This window comes from Cupressus sempervirens, chromosome 10, assembly GCF_028749045.1.
Source record: "Cupressus sempervirens isolate cs-2001-9-10 chromosome 10, ASM2874904v1, whole genome shotgun sequence".
In the NCBI taxonomy this organism is placed as follows: Eukaryota; Viridiplantae; Streptophyta; class Pinopsida; order Cupressales; family Cupressaceae; genus Cupressus; species Cupressus sempervirens.
In genome coordinates this window covers 800,225,793-800,244,107 of record NC_143127.1, presented here as the reverse complement: position 1 = coordinate 800,244,107, position 18,315 = coordinate 800,225,793, and the positions used below count along the sequence as shown (strand labels likewise).

The 18,315-nt window shown below is 36.5% G+C and overlaps 1 protein-coding gene across 1 annotated transcript in view; it reads left to right on the top strand.

Annotated features, from left to right (window-relative positions):
* Window positions 1-915: 915 nt before the first annotated feature.
* LOC149536337 (uncharacterized) overlaps window positions 916-18,315 on the top strand; it is a 173,929-nt gene continuing 156,529 nt past the window's right edge. The window contains exon 1 of the mRNA XM_089805640.1: window positions 916-1,238. Coding sequence (XP_089661766.1) covers window positions 1,013-1,238 — 226 coding nt within the window. The 5' untranslated portion in view covers window positions 916-1,012. The remainder of the gene's footprint in view (window positions 1,239-18,315) is intronic.

Sequence of the window (18,315 nt, the reverse complement as noted above, 5' to 3'; positions counted from 1 at the left end):
ATTCATTATTATGCATTATTGTGGGAGTTGCTTGAACTTTAGTAGGTGGTTGTTGGGGGAGTTTGCTTTTGGCATTTAGCCCTTGGGGGAATCTATGCTCAATATATAAAGTAGAGAGAATTATTGTGTACAACCCATTATCTGTATTTGAACTTTCTATAATATTGCTACATTTCTCATATGATTTATATATGATTTCGGTCATCTTGTATTTCTTATTTTCTTCTATGAGCTCTTTGATCAAGGTATGATTCAAATTTAACAAAACAAAACATGTCATTTGTTCATATATGATTATATGATATAAATTCTATCAAATTAACTTAAAATTAAATAAGAATCATCATAAACTGTTAATTTCACCTTCATATATATACTTCTAATTAAATAAGAATCATCATAGATTGTTAATTTCACCTTCATATATATACTTCTATAATATTAGACAATCTTTTCAATATTAATTATAAAATACCTCAAAATATACAAAAACTTTTCTATTCAACTAAAACAAATACTCATAGACTCTTGTTGCAATCAATACCTATGTAATCAAAATATTAGATTCCATCAACACAAATAAAAATATGAAGAGTTATGATTATTATGAATATTATAATAATATAAAAATAAGTTTTACAATTGATACCTATCCATCACTTTAATTTAAAAAGATAATTATTCCCATAACTTTAATTTTTTTTTTAATTATCAAATTTACTCTATTATTAAAACAATTAAAAATTACTTATTCCTTGAATAATAATAAAAGGTTATAAGCATTACTACCTTTGTTTAAAAAAAATAAAAAATCAATTACATTGATAGATTCACTTTATAAAAAGAAAAATGACTCTGGATAAAAGTGAAATACGAAAATGATAGCATTTAACTTTTATTTCACGCGCTCCCACCTTTTCATTTCATTTCTTCCCCTTGAAGCATTCACAATACCCAAATATTTTCACATGCGTCGTTTCCGTCCGCAATAGCAGTGGTTCAGAAGAAGAAGATGGCTTATGTTCCACCGCACAGAAGAAAGAAAGACGGATCTGAGAAGAGAGAATACAATTATCCAGATGCGGATGTTGAAACAGAGAAATTTGCTCATCACATTTGGTGTGCCCTTGATGCGAATGGCAATTCGCCGCCTAATTTGAAGCTCTCATTCAAACCCTTTGAAGACACATCAATTCCACATATGCGGGACAAGAGGGTTTTCACCCTTTCTGTAGACGGTAATAACCTTCAAACTTTTAAATATTTGCATTTTAATGGTGAATTGAGATTCTCTTGGTTTCTTTTCAGTTTTTAACTTAAATAATTGCACTTTACTGGTGAATCGGAGATTCTCTTTGTTTCTTTCCATGAAATTTCAGCTTCTCTTTGATTCTTTCCATGAAATTTCAGCTTTAAAATTCATATTGAAGCTAACTTTAAACTATGTTTTTTAAATAATTGCATTTTACTTTTGTTTCCTTCCAGTTTTTAGCTTTAAAATTCAAGTTGCAAGAACAAATCCTCTTTGTTGAGCGTAATAATATGAGTTTTTTTAAAGATCTGTAATAGTTTTCAAATCTTTTAATAATTGTATTTTACTTTGAATTGAGATTATCTTTGTTTCTTTTCAATGATTTTTTATGTTGAAGCAAAGTCCTTTTTGTTGAGTCAAATCTCTACTTTATCATAAGCAATTGCATTTTAGTTAATTCATAGAATTATAATTAGAATTAAAGATTCTCTTGATTTCTTTTCAATGAATTTTCAGCTTTAAAATTCATGTTGAAACACACTTCTTTATGTAGAATCTATCAAATTTGAATCTTCGTATTACAATAAGATATTTTATAGAGGTTAAATAATTACATGTTGCTTGCATTAAAAGTATTACTTTAAATTTGAGATTCTCTTTGATTTCATTTAACAAATTTTCAGCTTTAAAATTCATGCAAACTCATACTGTAACAAACTTCTCTATGTTGATTCTACAAATAAATTGGGGGATTCTCTTTTTTCTTAATCCACATTTTTTGAGCTTTAAAGTTCACACTGAAACAAATACTCTTTGTTGACTCTAACAGCATCAAAATCTGTAATTTACAACTAGATATTTTGTAGGAATTGCATAGTTGCATTTTACTTATATTTAGATATTGGTGATTCACCTTTTTAGTTCCAACATGTTTTCAGCTTTGAAGTTCATGCTGAAAGAGAGTCCTCTTTGTTGAGTCTATCATTTTTATAATGTGTCAAGTTAGACATTTTATAGGGATTATATAAATTTTGAGTAAATTTAATTGATCTGCATTTTACAAGTAGTTGTTTTCACTGTTTTGCATGAATATGGATGATCCATTTAAATTATGTATTTAGTTGATGCTTGCAAAGGTAAAGCATTAAGATTTCTATGACAGTTTTCTTAGTATTATTTTTGGATTAGACAATGTGTGAATTTTTTATCAATATTTTAGATCAAACTCTATGATCATTCATCAAGAATAGGTAAAGCATTGAGATTTCTATTAAAGTTTAATTGTTTTTGAATTAAAAAGCAGTTAAAACAAGGGGGCTAGCCCATAAAATAGACAAACTGGTATACCACCAACAAATTACCACCAACCAAAATTACCCCCTACCACTTTTAACACAAAAATATTGTTCGGAAGCACAACGATAAAAGTATCAACAAGCATTAAACAACTACTGTCTGTATTAGAACTTTTAAAACTAAAAAAGCATAAAAACATGTTAGTTTGTGGTGACTGATCAAGGAAGTAATTGCACAAAATTTTGGGCTACTATTCGCCATTCGCCAATGGCACAAAATTTTGGGCTAGTATTCACCAATTGGCTATTACTTATGTTCACCAATTTATGGCCGACATATTGCAACTAGTTTTAACCCTAAAGCGGAAAAAATGCTTATATAAAAGGGCTTAAGGTTAGGGTTTGTTTCATAAGGTGTGATGCAAAATTGCTTCTTGCAGCGGTATTGAACTATAAGAGATTATGGATTGTAATCAGGTTGTAATCATTGGATCATAATAATATTGGACTTGCTGTTTGATGGACGTAGCCCAAAGATTGAGTGAACCATGTTAAATCTTGGTGTATTGTGTTCTCTTCTGTGTGATCTATTATTTTCTATTATTGGTTATATTTGCATGTAATTGTTATTTCTGTTTGAGGTTTAATCCTAACAAAACAAAGGCAAAACCCCCTTAAACCCAACAAAGTTCAACAACCAACAGAAAAAAAAAAAAAATAGAGAGCCGGGAGGAAAGGGCCCTAAGACTTCTTGGCATCCTTCCCCCTTAGGAGGATTTTTTCCTAGTCTTCCACAAGGAAGTCGAACAACATCCTAGAGTCCTCATTGGTCAGATCACCCTCCTAGTCCTTTAGTAGATGTAACGTGGTAGCAACAACATGCGTCACCTTGATAGGAAATTTAGTCAAGAGACACATTCTTGCCTCCAGGGGATAGATTCTCTCTCACAGCTCATTGCTAGCCATCTTTCAGACCTCCTTAGTGACCTCCTGCTCACTGCAATGGTAGCCATCCACCTGCTCCTTAGTGACATCCTACACAAGTGGGGGGTTAGGTATAACATTATCTTTGGAAGAAACCCTTACAAGAGAGGATATCGTAATAGGGGAGGGTATTCTATCCACAATATCAGAGAATTGGTCCTGAGTTAGGTCCACACATCCCAATCCAATGGTGGTTGAAACATGCGTCATCTCTTTCCTCCCTTTAATCACATCTCTTGAGCCAAACCTTGAAGAATTGAAAACCTCCACTTCCTCCTCCATATGCCCCCCACCAAAATTCGAAGCCTTCTATTTAATCCTTTGTTTAGGGTGGCCCATCTCCTCCAAATTTGAATCCTCCTCCTGCAAGGCCCCAGATCTCAACTTCCTTTCAGCATTAGATTTCACAATCCTCCTCGACCTCCTCCTACCACCTCTCCCCTCATCCGTCGATTCCTACGGTTCCTTCTCTTTACCCTTTTCAAACTTTCCCTTTTTACCCCGGGGGAGAGCTTCGACTCAACAGGGGACCCACTGGGCAAAGACTGTGGGGTAGGGGCTTTAGGGCTCATGATCCTAAGGGGGATTTTTTTGGGATGGGGGTTGGAGGGAGCAAGGATATTAATCTCAACAATCCCGGGGGACCAAAACAAGGTGGAATTGATAGAGACAGAACATCAACTCTTGATGCAAAATGGTATAATTAACTCCCTTCCTCATTTTTTCCTTAACATCAACAACTATATCAACTAAATCATGTAACAAAAAGAACATAATGGAAATAAAATCATGGTGGTGAAAATAGTTTAGAAGAGGGAAATGATAATAATAACAAACACTATACCTCCCTTCCAGAGTTAAGTACTTCATCAACATCAAACAAAATTCATTCCAAGTCTCTGAGAGTTTCTCCCTCCTAAACCCTCCTCTATGGTGAAAAGGTTCCTCCCCCTCCAAGAAGAAGTGATTTAGACTCGCTTCATTAGCGATCCTTGTCACTTTTTGCCATTTCCCTCCCCTTATAGCGAGTACTGTCACCAGCTAGATAACTTCCTCTAAGATATGAAACGAGATACCATTTAGCATGACTCTTTGATCCTCCCAAGAATTGACAAATTGTAGGGAACATTTCTCATCATACTTGTTCATTGCCTCCATGAATGGGATAAATCCCCCCTCCTTCAGCATGTACCAAACCAATGACTTTCTAGCACTCTCCTCTATCATAGAAGGCTCAGTTCGTATAAGATCATGTAATACCCCACCTAAAGATCCTTGGAACAATTATTCAATTCAAGCCAAAAAAAAAAATTTACAAGTATGAATGCACATGACAACATCATATAGGGATCACAAAGATTGCAACGGAAGACTTCACCAACAATTTGAGCAACCAACAATCTCCAAATGCCACTACCCAACATAAATGACAAACTAGGGAAGGACACAAACAAATACAAATTTGATAACATATCTAATTCAAAATGCAATCCCAAGGTATTCGAGAATACCATAAAGGGTATCCAAAACACCTCAAAAAAACTTTCGAACAAACCAAAAAGTGCCCGATTTTTTCCTGGAGAGGTTTTTCCAAAACTTAGGCAATACTTTAAATCAACACAGTACTATACTTTCCAGTATTGTATGACCTTTCTAAAGGTGGTGTGCGATACAATTAGGGTTTGGGCAACACTTCTCAAGAAGGGGTGTGATACTTTACTAGTATTGTATGACCTTTCTTTAAGAGGCATGTGATACAACAAAGTGTCACACAATAGAGTTTACAAGGGCATGTGGTACTTTCCGATATCACATGATTCTTCTCCTTTGAACGCGCGATACTTTAAAGTATTGCCTAATGTTGATGCATGGCCACCCGAAGAAACAAGGGATAAAATGGGAAAACATATCTCCACACTAGCGAGGATCGGATCCACGTAGATCGAGGAATGGACACTCGAGTGCATAAACAACAACATGTAATGGAACAAGAAAGAGGAACATCTATCCATCTAAACCATAGCAATAAAAAGGTTGTACTGAAAGCAACATCATAGTGTACAGAAGCAACATTGCAATGTACAGAAATAAGATCGCAATAATTGAACAATCAAACTAAGTACGCAATTCCTCCCAACTGTTAATAGTGTCATAAGACCATCGTGGGTCCTAGCCATCCCCTACGCGTAACATCCCAAACTATCGACCAAATCATTGGTGCTATCTTATGAGGACATCACTACTAAAACATGCTACAACATAAGAATAAGGAAATCTAACATACTAGAAGTAAAGCATAAGATAATCCAATAAATCAACCACATCAGCTATCATATGCTAAACATCATACAAATAGGAAATATAACATGCTAAACCAATAAGCAATAGATACACCAACGAAGCAATTCTCATCACCTAATCATATGCGAAACATCATAATACAGGAATGTGTCAAATAAATTAGCATCATCTAAGCATGATATCCAAGCATTCCAATGAAAGCATAAATCACAAGAAAGCATACTCTGAAACCTGAAGTATCAAGTGAAAACATCCAACAATGGTTGCTCTAGGATAAAAGACCGTCTCTATACACCAGTCCCTAGCAGTGGTATAGGTAGCTACAACTCCCAACCACGTGAAACCCATAGGCCCCCTCCTGCTGTGCTGATGGAGATAATGATCTAACCACAAACACACATAAAGAGACAATATGATGATTGAAACCAAGAACATAGACAATGCATAAACTACAAGTCATGGTCAGACACTCAATGGGCTACTTAGTAGGGGCTGACATCATGGAGAGTCGCTTGGCATCGACAAGCCCCAAGCTCGAATCACACAGATCAACTCCTCAACGGAAGGCTCTCGCACATACATCTTAAGTTTTATTACCACTCAAACATTTTATTTAGTTATCACTTGATTAAAACTTTTGCGCACCAACCCTCGAGAAATAGACATCGAGTTACAGAAAAGAAGCCCCCTCCATATGCTACCTTACCCTACCCATGCTCATTCAACGATGAGTGCCCGTAGGCATGCATATTCCCAACCCAACCCCAATGATCATAACTCCCAGAAATACCACAAAAGATCGGGCCTCACAAGTCACCTGACAAATGTACGCGTACGTACTCGTGTGTGGCAGACCACCATCACAAAGATCATAACACAAGGACTAGATGAGAACACAAGAAAAATATCACTCAACTGAAAACAACTTAGGACAGATTCTATGTGAATCTCAAAGACAATAAAACCATACATCATGAACTCACTCAACTGACCTCAATCCGAGAGTATGGATTCTACACAAATCCCAATGATGCAACAAGACCAAACATCATGAACTCACTCAACTGACCTCAATCTAGGAGTATGGATTCTACATGAATCCTAGTGCTCACAAAACCAAAACAAAGTTCCAAAAGAAACAATAACACCATATATAAAATCACTCAACCGAACATAACGTTGGGAGTACAGATGTGGCATGCATCCCAATGCAAACATAAAAATGCAACAATGGTTTGACTGACATCCTACAGATAATCCAAGCCCATGACCAACATCATGCCAAGAAAACTTGAGAAAATTGGGTGGCATACAAACTGAGGTGAAAAACTTCAAAACTCAAAAACTTCAAAATTAAAACCCATTTGGTCTTTGGGTACAAAAACTTTGAAAATTCAATAAAATTTGGGTTTAGACACTGTATGCAAAAATGACCAGCATAATGACGCGAAACCCCAAACCCCCATCCCAAAAATAGGAAAAATATTCATACTTGACCAACCAAGTAGAACTAACAAATAGAAATGGAGGGGAACACTAGTTCTCTGCCTCCTAACAAATGGCTACCAAAAAATAGAAGTTGAAATAGAGTAGAAATGATGAAACAGGAGAGCACTACCTCATAGCCAAAAGGGCAAAACGAGAATTCGAACCATAAAATAAAAATCTCGTAGAAGTAGTAAAAAACCATGACAATCCAAGGTCTCCTCAATCTGGATCCAATGAGATCAACCTCACGATGATCCCATGCCCATAGCTCCCACAACAAATAGAACAATAAATCCTCATGAAGAGGATTTTGGCTTTTACCCTCAAACTTTCTAATTGAAAAGTGAGAAGTGAGGAATCAAATACCTCTTTCAATACTTATTCACTTTTCGAGTGAATAATCGATTAGGAAAAATAACCAGTCAACCTAGTTAAACCCCAAATCGACTCAAACAAAAACAAGCTATTCCTAAAGATAGGAATTCATCTATGGCAAAGCTGTTAGAAATTAAAATAAGATAAAATAAAGCCCAAAAACCCCAAAATCACAAAATTTTCCTTAACAACTTTTGTGATAATTCGAACCTCTAAATGCATAGACATGCTCACTAGTCCAATCACATAATGCAAATGAGTTTGGATTTAATAATCACCGAAAGGTTTAATTAAACAATTAAAATGAGAATACATCGACCATATAGGGATGACATTAGTAAAAATATGAATAGCTGAATCACCAACTCGATGTGCTACTGCCAAGGATATAAATCTTGCAACTAAACAACACGATCAAGTGCAATTGCATATAATAATATAGCCGAGGTAAATAAATGTATTAAATGACTAATTTAATCATTTATTCAATTATATCAAAATAGTCCATTTACATCACTCACGTTCGCATATAGCATAATGAAGCAAGAATGAAGTAAATAACCAAAGCATTAAATCCATCATCAGAGATATGTCCAAATATCGGATAACCATATATCATCATAAAACATGTTGTCATCTCAAAATGGAATCATCATGCAATATAACCAAAAGAACAACATAGTAGTCTAACATCTATGATGCTAAAATCAAAGTATAACATCTGACCCTCAGGTCATCTCAAATGTAAAACATGACATGAGTAACAAGTATCTCTTGGATTAGAATATAACAAGGTAAATATCCACAACACATAACCAATAAATCCAACATGGACAGTCCATTTCTAATTATTTAAGCATTTAATAATGGTTGTGTAAACAACATTAAAAGGCACTTAAAACACATAAGCAAACGTAGTCATAAATATGACTAACCACTACTACAGGAACCTAGTCTAATGGAGCACGGTAATAGTACAAAGTGCAATCTTTGCACACATCTTTGGTAATCACAAAACAACATCATGATACCACATCGATCCTGGTAACCGTTGGCACAAACCTTAGTGAACCATCTAACACATCATAATTTCATAAATTAGGCATGGGCATAATCAAAGCAACTGATATAGTAACATAAATCCAATCACCTCAAGGGTGTAGACCACTCATGGTCCTAATCATGATCACTCACAAGCAAGATCATCAAGATTGCATCCATCAGGATGACTTATAGAAATCAAATGGGAGAGGTACTACAGATCACCCATCTCTACAATTTTCCCTAAAATTCTCTCCTTCTCCCAAACCTAGAGGCAATTACCTAGAATGCAGTCACACTTAGGTGCAAAAATAGTGGGCCTTAAGCATACATAAAAGCCTTTATTGTTAATAATAGTTGCGTCCCATCTAGACTTAATTGTCACATGTTGACCACCTCTATCCCTACTCCAATCTTTTCCATCATTCCCAATATGACCAAACCATTTAAAATTTGAACTTTTGCTCATTGTGACTTACGAGGACATGCACAAAAAAAAATTAAAAATTCACTCATCTCAAACTTCGATGTCCTTTCCTTTTCGGACGATGCGAATTTATTATCACAAGTACCTTTTTTTCCTCTTCTTTCCATCTATCCATAATGATTGTCCCTTATGCCTCCTCAACAACAAGTCACTATAATTTAAAAGGATCCTCTAGCTAGACTTTGTTATGCTTAATTTCTTTATTCACTAAATTTCTTACCAAGTTTGGTAAAGCATTAAATTCCCTCCAACGTTGTAGGTCCTTCAAATTTAGACCTAAAGTCATCATTCCATCAGCCACCCCATTTCCCTCCCGAAAAATATGATGCAATTCAAATCTTTTTAAACTAATTAATAAGTGTCTGATGTCTTCTACAATACGTTTAATTGCCCAACCTTCCTTCATGATGCCTTTTATAGTCTCAGTACTAATTTTTGAGTCACCTTCAATCTCATGTTTTCCCATCCAACATTGATCACCATTTTCAAACCCCAGAATAGAGCCATAGCTTTTGCAATATTGTTTTACACTTTCCCTAGATGTCTGGTATAGGCCAAGAGCATCCTTCTTTTGCTATCTCTGACTATACCTCCACCAACGGATCCCTCCTTTCTAGCAACACCATCAAAGTTGAGCTTAAACCAGTTCTCTCTTAGGAGTTTCCATCATGTCCTTTTCCTTGCCATCAAATTGGAATTATCAATCTCCATGATCCCCTCTTCCAAACTCCAACACTTGGCAATCCTAATTTCTAGCTGATTTGGGCGACTCGCCAGTTTCCTCCACTTGCAACACTTCATATTTTCGACCTAAAGTTTGTAGATCTTGTCTGCAATAACCTCCTCACTTCTCTCTTCATTCCTAAATGCCCTATTATTTCTTTCCTTCTAGATACCCCAATAGACATAGGGTGGGGGGATTACCTTCCACATACAGACAAGGAGGCGGTGGGTAAAAGTGCCTTGCCAACTCTCAACAAATTTCTCAATTCCCCTATTAAACACCCATATCAAATCCAGTTTCTGTAATAGCCTCCCCCAAACATTAGAATCATAATTACAATCAAGAAACATATGGGTAATATTATCCTCTTATTTCTTACACAAATAACATTTGTTCAATAATTGGAATCCCCTTTTTCATGAGATTATCAATAGTGAGGATTTTCCCATGAATGGTGGTCCACCAAAAAATATTAATCTTTGGGATCAAATGGTTAAACCAGATATTTCCCTAGTCATTAGGCTCTAAGGCTTTATCAAACATTAATTTGTAAGTAGATATGACAAAGAACGCCCCCATCGATGTAGCCTTCCAAATAAAAGTATCATTTTGGGCTACTCCCGAGATTCTATAACATTCAAGTAGGCCATTTAGCTCTTCAATCAACTCCCCACCATCAAAGGTGTTCTATTGCAATTCAACCTTTTCCCACTTCCTCCTTGGGCCAATAAAATTGACAACGTTATTCCCACATGCTCCTATAGGTGATCCCAAAGGGACCCATACTTTGTTCTAGTAAGAGGTTTTTCAGCAAGCCAAAACTTCGTTCTGGTAAAAGTTTAATTGTTGTTGTTTTGGAGTAGACCATGCAAGAGTTTTTGTACCAATATTTTAGATTACACCCTATGATCTATCATCAAGCTAATAGAGAGCTAAGAGACATGAAACTCACACATGATTTAATCTAGAAACACCAATAACTAAAATTATGGATTTGTGATAAAATAGTGAGTCACAAGTCATAAAAATTTTTGAGTACTTATGTTGACATGAGTTATGAGTCATAAAATTATGAGGAAGCCTTTTTAAAATATCACATTATGATATTTTATCAAAATTAAACTATGTAATTGTTGAGTTAAATACATAGACTCATATTGTTTGAGTAATTATTCAAATGACCTTATTTCTCATAGGCACAAATAGCCCACTTATAGTTGTATATCTAGGTGATGTTTTTGAAAGGTCACCCATCCCAATATTATTCCAAATGAAAATGAGAGGAAACTGGCTTTGCTAGGGTTTTACGTCTTGTACGAATTTTTGCTCTGAATTAATCTCTGGTTCTACACCTATCATGTCACATTTACTATAGTAATATTTGGGGTTTTTATTATGACTCCACCAACTTTGGCCAAGTAGTTCATACGGGTGATGGAGTTGTTGCAATAGATGCTCATGGCGCCTCCAATGAACAAACGCTCTCGCAAGTTTGTTCTGAAAGTATTCCACGAAGTAAGTCCCCTGATATTATTCTCAACATTCAGGACTTTGATAATGCTTTTGAATGGTTTGAAACACATACTTTGATATGAAATTTTGTGGGTAGAACTCCTCTTGACAACATGCTCAAAGATGGGTGGCCAAGACCCAAAATCCTCATGGGGTTTGTCTAGATGGCATTCAAAGCATCACCAAAGGATTTTTCTTATTTTGGTTTGCTAACCCTTCCCAGATTGACATGGTTTTTGCATAGATCTCGCAGTCTTGACGGTTATGGAGATGAGGTAGACAGTGGTTCTAACAAGCAAAGGATCATCTCTGGTGGAGATTCTTCTCCCACTCGTGCCACCACTTCTTTCTTGCACAATAGTTTCTCCTATCTTGAGGACAAGGATGCCATGCAAGAACTGTTATCATGAATTTTCTCTCATGGAATGTGCAGGGTCTCATACACCATCCTCGTAAATATTATGTGTGAGACACTAGACATTGACTTAGTTTCCTAGATATTGTATGCCTCCAAGAAGTTGAAATTTTAGGGTTTTTGCTCAATGTTGCTTGCCAATTATATTGGCCAAACAACACTATTTTTTCTTCTCAACATGAAGTTGGATGAGTTGGTGTAGTTACTCTTCTCTTACCTTGTTTAATCTCTTTTGTTATTTCTCATTGCTCTGACCCCATGCACATGATTGTTTGGATTTTGTTGTCCTTCAAGAATCACTTTTTTGGAATAGTTAATGTTTATGCTCCCAATGATGATGTGGAAAGATCACAACTATGGCATTGGATGGTGGATTTTTTGCCACCTTCCACTTGGGTGGTCTGCAGGGACTTCAATATGGTTGAGTTGGCTTTTGACAAAGATGTCATTCTTCCTTTCGATGGACAACTGGGGAAAGAGAAGCCTAGTACTACATGTGTGACAGATTAGGAATTTTTGATCCCAATGCTCATCATCGCCATTCTAGTGGGATTTGGCACACTTGGTCTAGTTTTAGAGCTAGATCTAATAGGATTTTTAAGAGGCTTGATTGTGTAATGATTAGTGTGCAATCTTTTTTCTTCTTTTCTGAGGATAGGGAATTACCTATCATTCCTTTGCAGGATGTGACCTTGTCAGACCACTATCCCATTCTTTTTACTATTACTTGGAAAACAACTCAAATATGTCATCCTAAAATGCAATTCTTCCTCAACACATCACTATTGAGTCATGATCCCACTATTTCTCACATTTTGCGTGTTTGGAATTTAGAGCCTCGACCCCACAGTCACTTTGGGTGGATTCAATGGTGGAATGATGTCATCTCCTGTACGACGAGATTTCTTCACATCTATGTCATACAACTTTCTCTATACCACAGGCATTCCTATGATGCTACCACCAAATATCTTTGTGCAACTTCTAAGGCCCTACCCCCAAATCCATTTGATTTAGACCTGCAACTTTGCCTTGCTAATCTTTTCCATCAGAAGAAAAATATTGACAATTATACTGCTAGAGATTCCTAGATCAAGGCTCGTCTTTACTGGCTTTAGATTGGAGACCAAGCCTCAAAGGAGTTTTTCCATGCTCTTAGAACTTGACACAATTTGATAGGGATAAAGAAGATCAAGAAAGGTCAACATATCTTCTTAGATCTACATGACATTCTTCAAGCCTTTGTCCGACATTATTAAAAGGTATTCTCCTTGCAGGGAAATTCTACTGAGAAGGACCATGCTTTGAAGGAATGCACTACTATTACTCATAACTGGCTTGCAGTCCAATGTACTTTCTATGATCAAATTCTCACCCTCAGTGACCTCAAGGAAGTCATCTTCTCTATGGCAAATGACAAGGCTCCTAGACATAATGGCTTCCCCTATGAATTTTACAAATCTTTGTGGCACTCCATTGGGCCCAACCTTTACAAGGTTTACCTTGAAGCATTCTAATCTAAATCCTTAGGCAACCTTATTAACATAACAGAACATCATATTCATACCTAAAGCTAGCGATCCTAAGGATATTTGCGATTGGAAGCCCATCACTTTGCTGAATGTCTCCTACAAGATCATTGCTAAAGCCATGGCTCTCAAGATTCGTCATCTATTGCCTTTGATTGTTCAACCCAAACAAACTAGTTTCATCAAATCACACTACATTCTTGACAACATCATTGCTGTCTAGGAGGGTATGGAATGGGCCCGTAGATCCAATCAGCAAGCCCTCTTTCTCAAGATTGACTTTTCCAAGACTTCTGATTATATAAAATGAGCTTTCATTCTTGTTATGCTTTGTGCCTTAGGATTTGATCTAGTTTCCCTTCATTCTATGGAAATGTTGTTTGGGGATGCTTCCACTTGCATCACAATCAATGGTAGACAGTCTCCGGCCTTTGGACTTTTCAGATCCATTTGCCAGGGATGTCGTCTAGCTCCACCTTTGTATGTTCTTGTTGTTGAAGGATTTGGACATTTTCTTGCCAACGCCATCTCCTTTGAACATGTTAAGGCATTGCCTTTCTTGAGTCTCGTACTCAACTTGTCAATCGACATTTTGTTGATGATTCCTTCCTCACTCTTCAATGCTTGGACACTTTTTTTTGGCTTCTAGGTTTGTCATTCAATGGCACAAAACTCTGTGCTACAAGAAATCTTTTCTCCCTGCTCTACCTTGGCTTTTAGTGCAATACCAGTGGAAGTGGATTCAACATGGTGAAATTTTTCATTTTTCAGGCATTCCTTTTGCCTTCCAAGCCTCTACAGTTGACCTTTGGAACATTGTGCTAGCCAATATTTCTAAAAAGTTAGATTACTAGCTCACCAAACCCCTTTCATTACTTGATAAATTCCAAAAAAATTTCAAGGTTTTGGCTGCCACCCATGTGTATTATTCATCCTGTTGGGCTCCTTGCAAGGCCTCTTCTCTTAAGTTTAGAAAACTCCTCAAGATTTTCTCTAAGCCTTAGATTCTAAGCATCATGGCTTTCATAAAGTTGCTTGGGAATATTGTTGTCTTCCCAAGGAGTCAAGAGATCTTGGCCTCATTTCCATTTAGAAACAAGGAATAGCATTGTGTGCTAAACGGATTATTCGTGCCCTCACTTGAGATGAAGCCTTGAAAATTCTTCTCAGGCATTGCATATCCTTTGGTTCCCAAACAATAGACCACTGTGGAAGGGGATTGGCTTTCAAACCCTTATCATCACCTCAAAACTTGTGCAAATCTAGGGCTCATTTGTTATCAAAAGAATCTAGAGAGTTTGGGAGGCTATTAAGCCTTGGCTCTGGTGGGAAGAGGATGGATTCAAAGAAGGTCTCTCGACAAATCAACATAATATTTGGTGGTCACCCTTTTTTTCCATTTAGGTTTTCCCCCTGGCCAACATTAAGGTGTCATTGCCTTATACTTTTTCAAATGCGGCATTTGGACTTCAAATGATCTCTTTTCTAGAGTTAATATGAGTATTAGAGCTTGGGAAGACATGTAGGTGAAATTTCATCTTACTCATCCTAATCATTAGAATTTTGATTTACTGCTCTTTGTTATACCTCCTCATATGCTTCATAAGCTAGGCATTAGACCCATCAAGCCATGGTGGAAACACTGGAAGTGGTATTTGTGCTCCTCTTGTTAATTACAAGCCCAAGATGGGATACCATTGGCTGGTATCTCATTTTCCCATGGTTGAGACTCTCAACCAGTGCTAGCACCTCAAGTCCTCGCAACAAAATTGGAGTTACAAGTTTAATACTATTTGGAATGCCATCACTGAGATGAAGATTGCACACTTCTCTTTATTTTTCCTCTTCTAGGGTTTTCTCTTGGGCCCTTAGCTCAAGCACTTGGGTGTTCTTGACCCTCGTCTTCCCTTTTATGGGCAACCAGAGTATTGTCTGCACATTTTTCTGGTTTTGTTAAAGAGCTCAACTGCATTGGTTCCGAACACATATGGTTATTTTGGGCGATTCTCCTAGAATCTCTTTCAAGTTTTTCCAGATTTGGCATGCTTTCAAGATGGAGATTCTTTTCACTCTCTAGAAGGATAGAAATGTAGTTTTATTAACTAAGAGCTTTCTTGATATAAATGTTTCCATGTACACTAAAGCTTGTATATGTAATAATGTAATGATGTAGATTCAAGTACAAGCCACAAGGTGGCTCTGGAAGTGGCCCACCTTCAAGAAATTCTCAATCATTGGGGCAATGTGCCTTGTACGATCAAGTAGGTTCCATGTAATTATGCCTCAACAAATTAGACACCTCCTCATGGTCAACATTGGGGTTGTAGTTCTTCATCTCACCGATTGCAAATGTCTTGTTCTCAGGCCCCTTGTTGCTCTCCTAGTGGTGGTTAGGTTGTTTGCTATTGCCATTCTACCTCTCCACGATGGTGTACTAGTTAGTCCTTGGTCATTCCTACTACTCCTACTACTTTTTGTTGGCCTGCTACTAGCTCTAACCCTAAGCAAACATTCCCCCATCTAGATTTGGCAATTTTGTTGTCCAGGGCAGAGGGAGAAGAAGAAGAAGATACAAACGTTGTTGTTGATGACGTGTGGGCTCCTCTTGAACCAACCTCTAACCCCGCTAATGCTTGGGGTTTTCATGATCACAAGGATCCTCCCCCCTGAGTTTGTGCTACTTTAGCTACCTAAGGGTCACTTTTATGATTTTTTTTAATGAATATTTGTACGATTTTCAGCTCTACCGTGTGAACTTTTGTGGAGTGATTTTGTATACTCCAACCCTTTTTTTAATGAATATTTAACTTTAATATTTAATTAATAGAAAAAGGTCTATTCATCAAAAAACAGTATTCCAACTCAAGCACACTTAACCTTGGACTTTCTCACAAGATCAAGCACACCTAGATTATTGTCGTACTTGCAAAGTGTTCAAAAAGACTTGTTCCTTTGCACCATTTATTATAACCCCTTTGGATAATTTATTGAAAATTAGGAAATCTGTTGAATTGTGATATTTTATATGGATTCAATTGCAGGGTTTTGAGTGAAAATCATTGAAACATTTCATAAGTAGTAGTTCAGTTGAAATTATCTCTTCTAAACATGTGTGATACACTTTGTAAATATCATGCCTACATGATGCTAACTCAAATGAAGCACTAAGGTTGAGAATCTTGGTACCACTATGCTTAATCATGAAGTTTAACCCAAGACCACTTATCTTGATACCTCATTCAAAAAAATTGGAAATTGCCATGCCTTATGAATGATTCATTATCCATTGTCAAGAAGTAAGGTTTTTTGCAATGTTTCACATTTTGATATTTTTTAAGGATTCAACTACGTAGTTTTTGGGTTAAAATTATTCACTCATATTTTGTGATTAGAGGGTCATGCAAATGCATCCCTCATTTGTTTCATGAATGAAGGATAATGGAATTGGTAAAGAATGTTTTCAATCATTGTTTTGTCATTGATGTCAAACTTGCTACTTGCAGGACTGACAATTGCTTTAGTGATCCAAGTACTACTAATTGGTTGATTGACAAGAAGGTGGCAATAAATAAGATGTAACTAGAGTACCTAGAGAAAGGTTGAAGTTATGATGATGTAATGAAGTATAAGGATCAGCTAAGACATTGATGAAATAATGTATTGATGACATACTCTAAAGATGATGGACACACTGAGATATATCAAAGATGTAAGGATTAACTAAGTTCATTAGAAAGAGCCGAGCAAGCTAGTTAGAGCCAAACAGATTCTTAGTAGAAGTCGATCAAGTTCAACTTCACTACAAGCCGAGTGATTACTCAGATGTTGAGTAACATTGAATCCTTCAAGTGTCGAGTAGCAGGAAAAGATAATGGATGTCGAGTAGGTTTTCAAGAGCTGAGCATAGCCAAAATGCTTCAGGTGCTGAGCGCCAATAAATAACATTAAGATGTCGAGTGCCAACAAAGATAACATTAAGAAGCCAAGTAACACAGAAGGTGCCAAGAATCAGTAAACCAATAATGCTGAGTTGCTGCATTATTTTGAAAATCAAAGATTCGCCAGATCTAAGCTGACATTGTAGTTATCTAGAATTTTGTAAATGAGATAGAAGATAAGAATGATGCGCTGGTGACAAAGAACACTATGTAAAATGTTTTTGGAAAATGCAAATGGATTTATCATGAAGTTTCCAGAAGAAACAATTTGGAGGGAAAACAATACTATTTTCTCAAGAGCAAATTAAGATTTGAGCGGGAAAAGAAGAACATAACTTTTTTATAAGGAGTTACAGGTCAAAGATCAAGTGTGCATGCAAGAGAGGGAATTGGTCATAAGTGTAATCATGCGAAGAAGCAAAACGGAGTAAGAACAAAGCATCAAGACTCTGAGTTGATCAAGTTACCAGAGAGATTGCATTAGCATAATGAGTGGAAGAACTCAAGGAGATAGATATTGAAGGGTGAACAAGCTATCTGCACTGCAAAGGAGGAAAGCCAAGCAAAGAAGAGAATTGAAGAAGTGATCTAAAATTTGCACAGTTAGGGTTGCAAATCTGTATCAAGTCAAAACCCTTCTAATACTTTTTTACCATTTTATTAGATATTGAAACTCTACATTGCTAGGTTAGCTTAACAGCTAGGTGGATAAGCCTCAGGAAAAGGATAAAGAGATCCCTAGGAGAAGGACAAAGAGATCCTCAAGAGAAGGATAAAGAGATCCTTAGGAGAAGGATAAAGAGATCATTAGGAGGAGGATATGAGATCCTTAGAGAGGGATGAAAGATTCTTTTGAGAAGGTGACTGAAAATCCCATGGACTTGGGTGAGCCTAACAACTCTATGTAAATCTTTTAACAAGCTGACATTCCAAGTTGAATGTTCTTAAATCCTTTAACAAGGTCACATTTAACA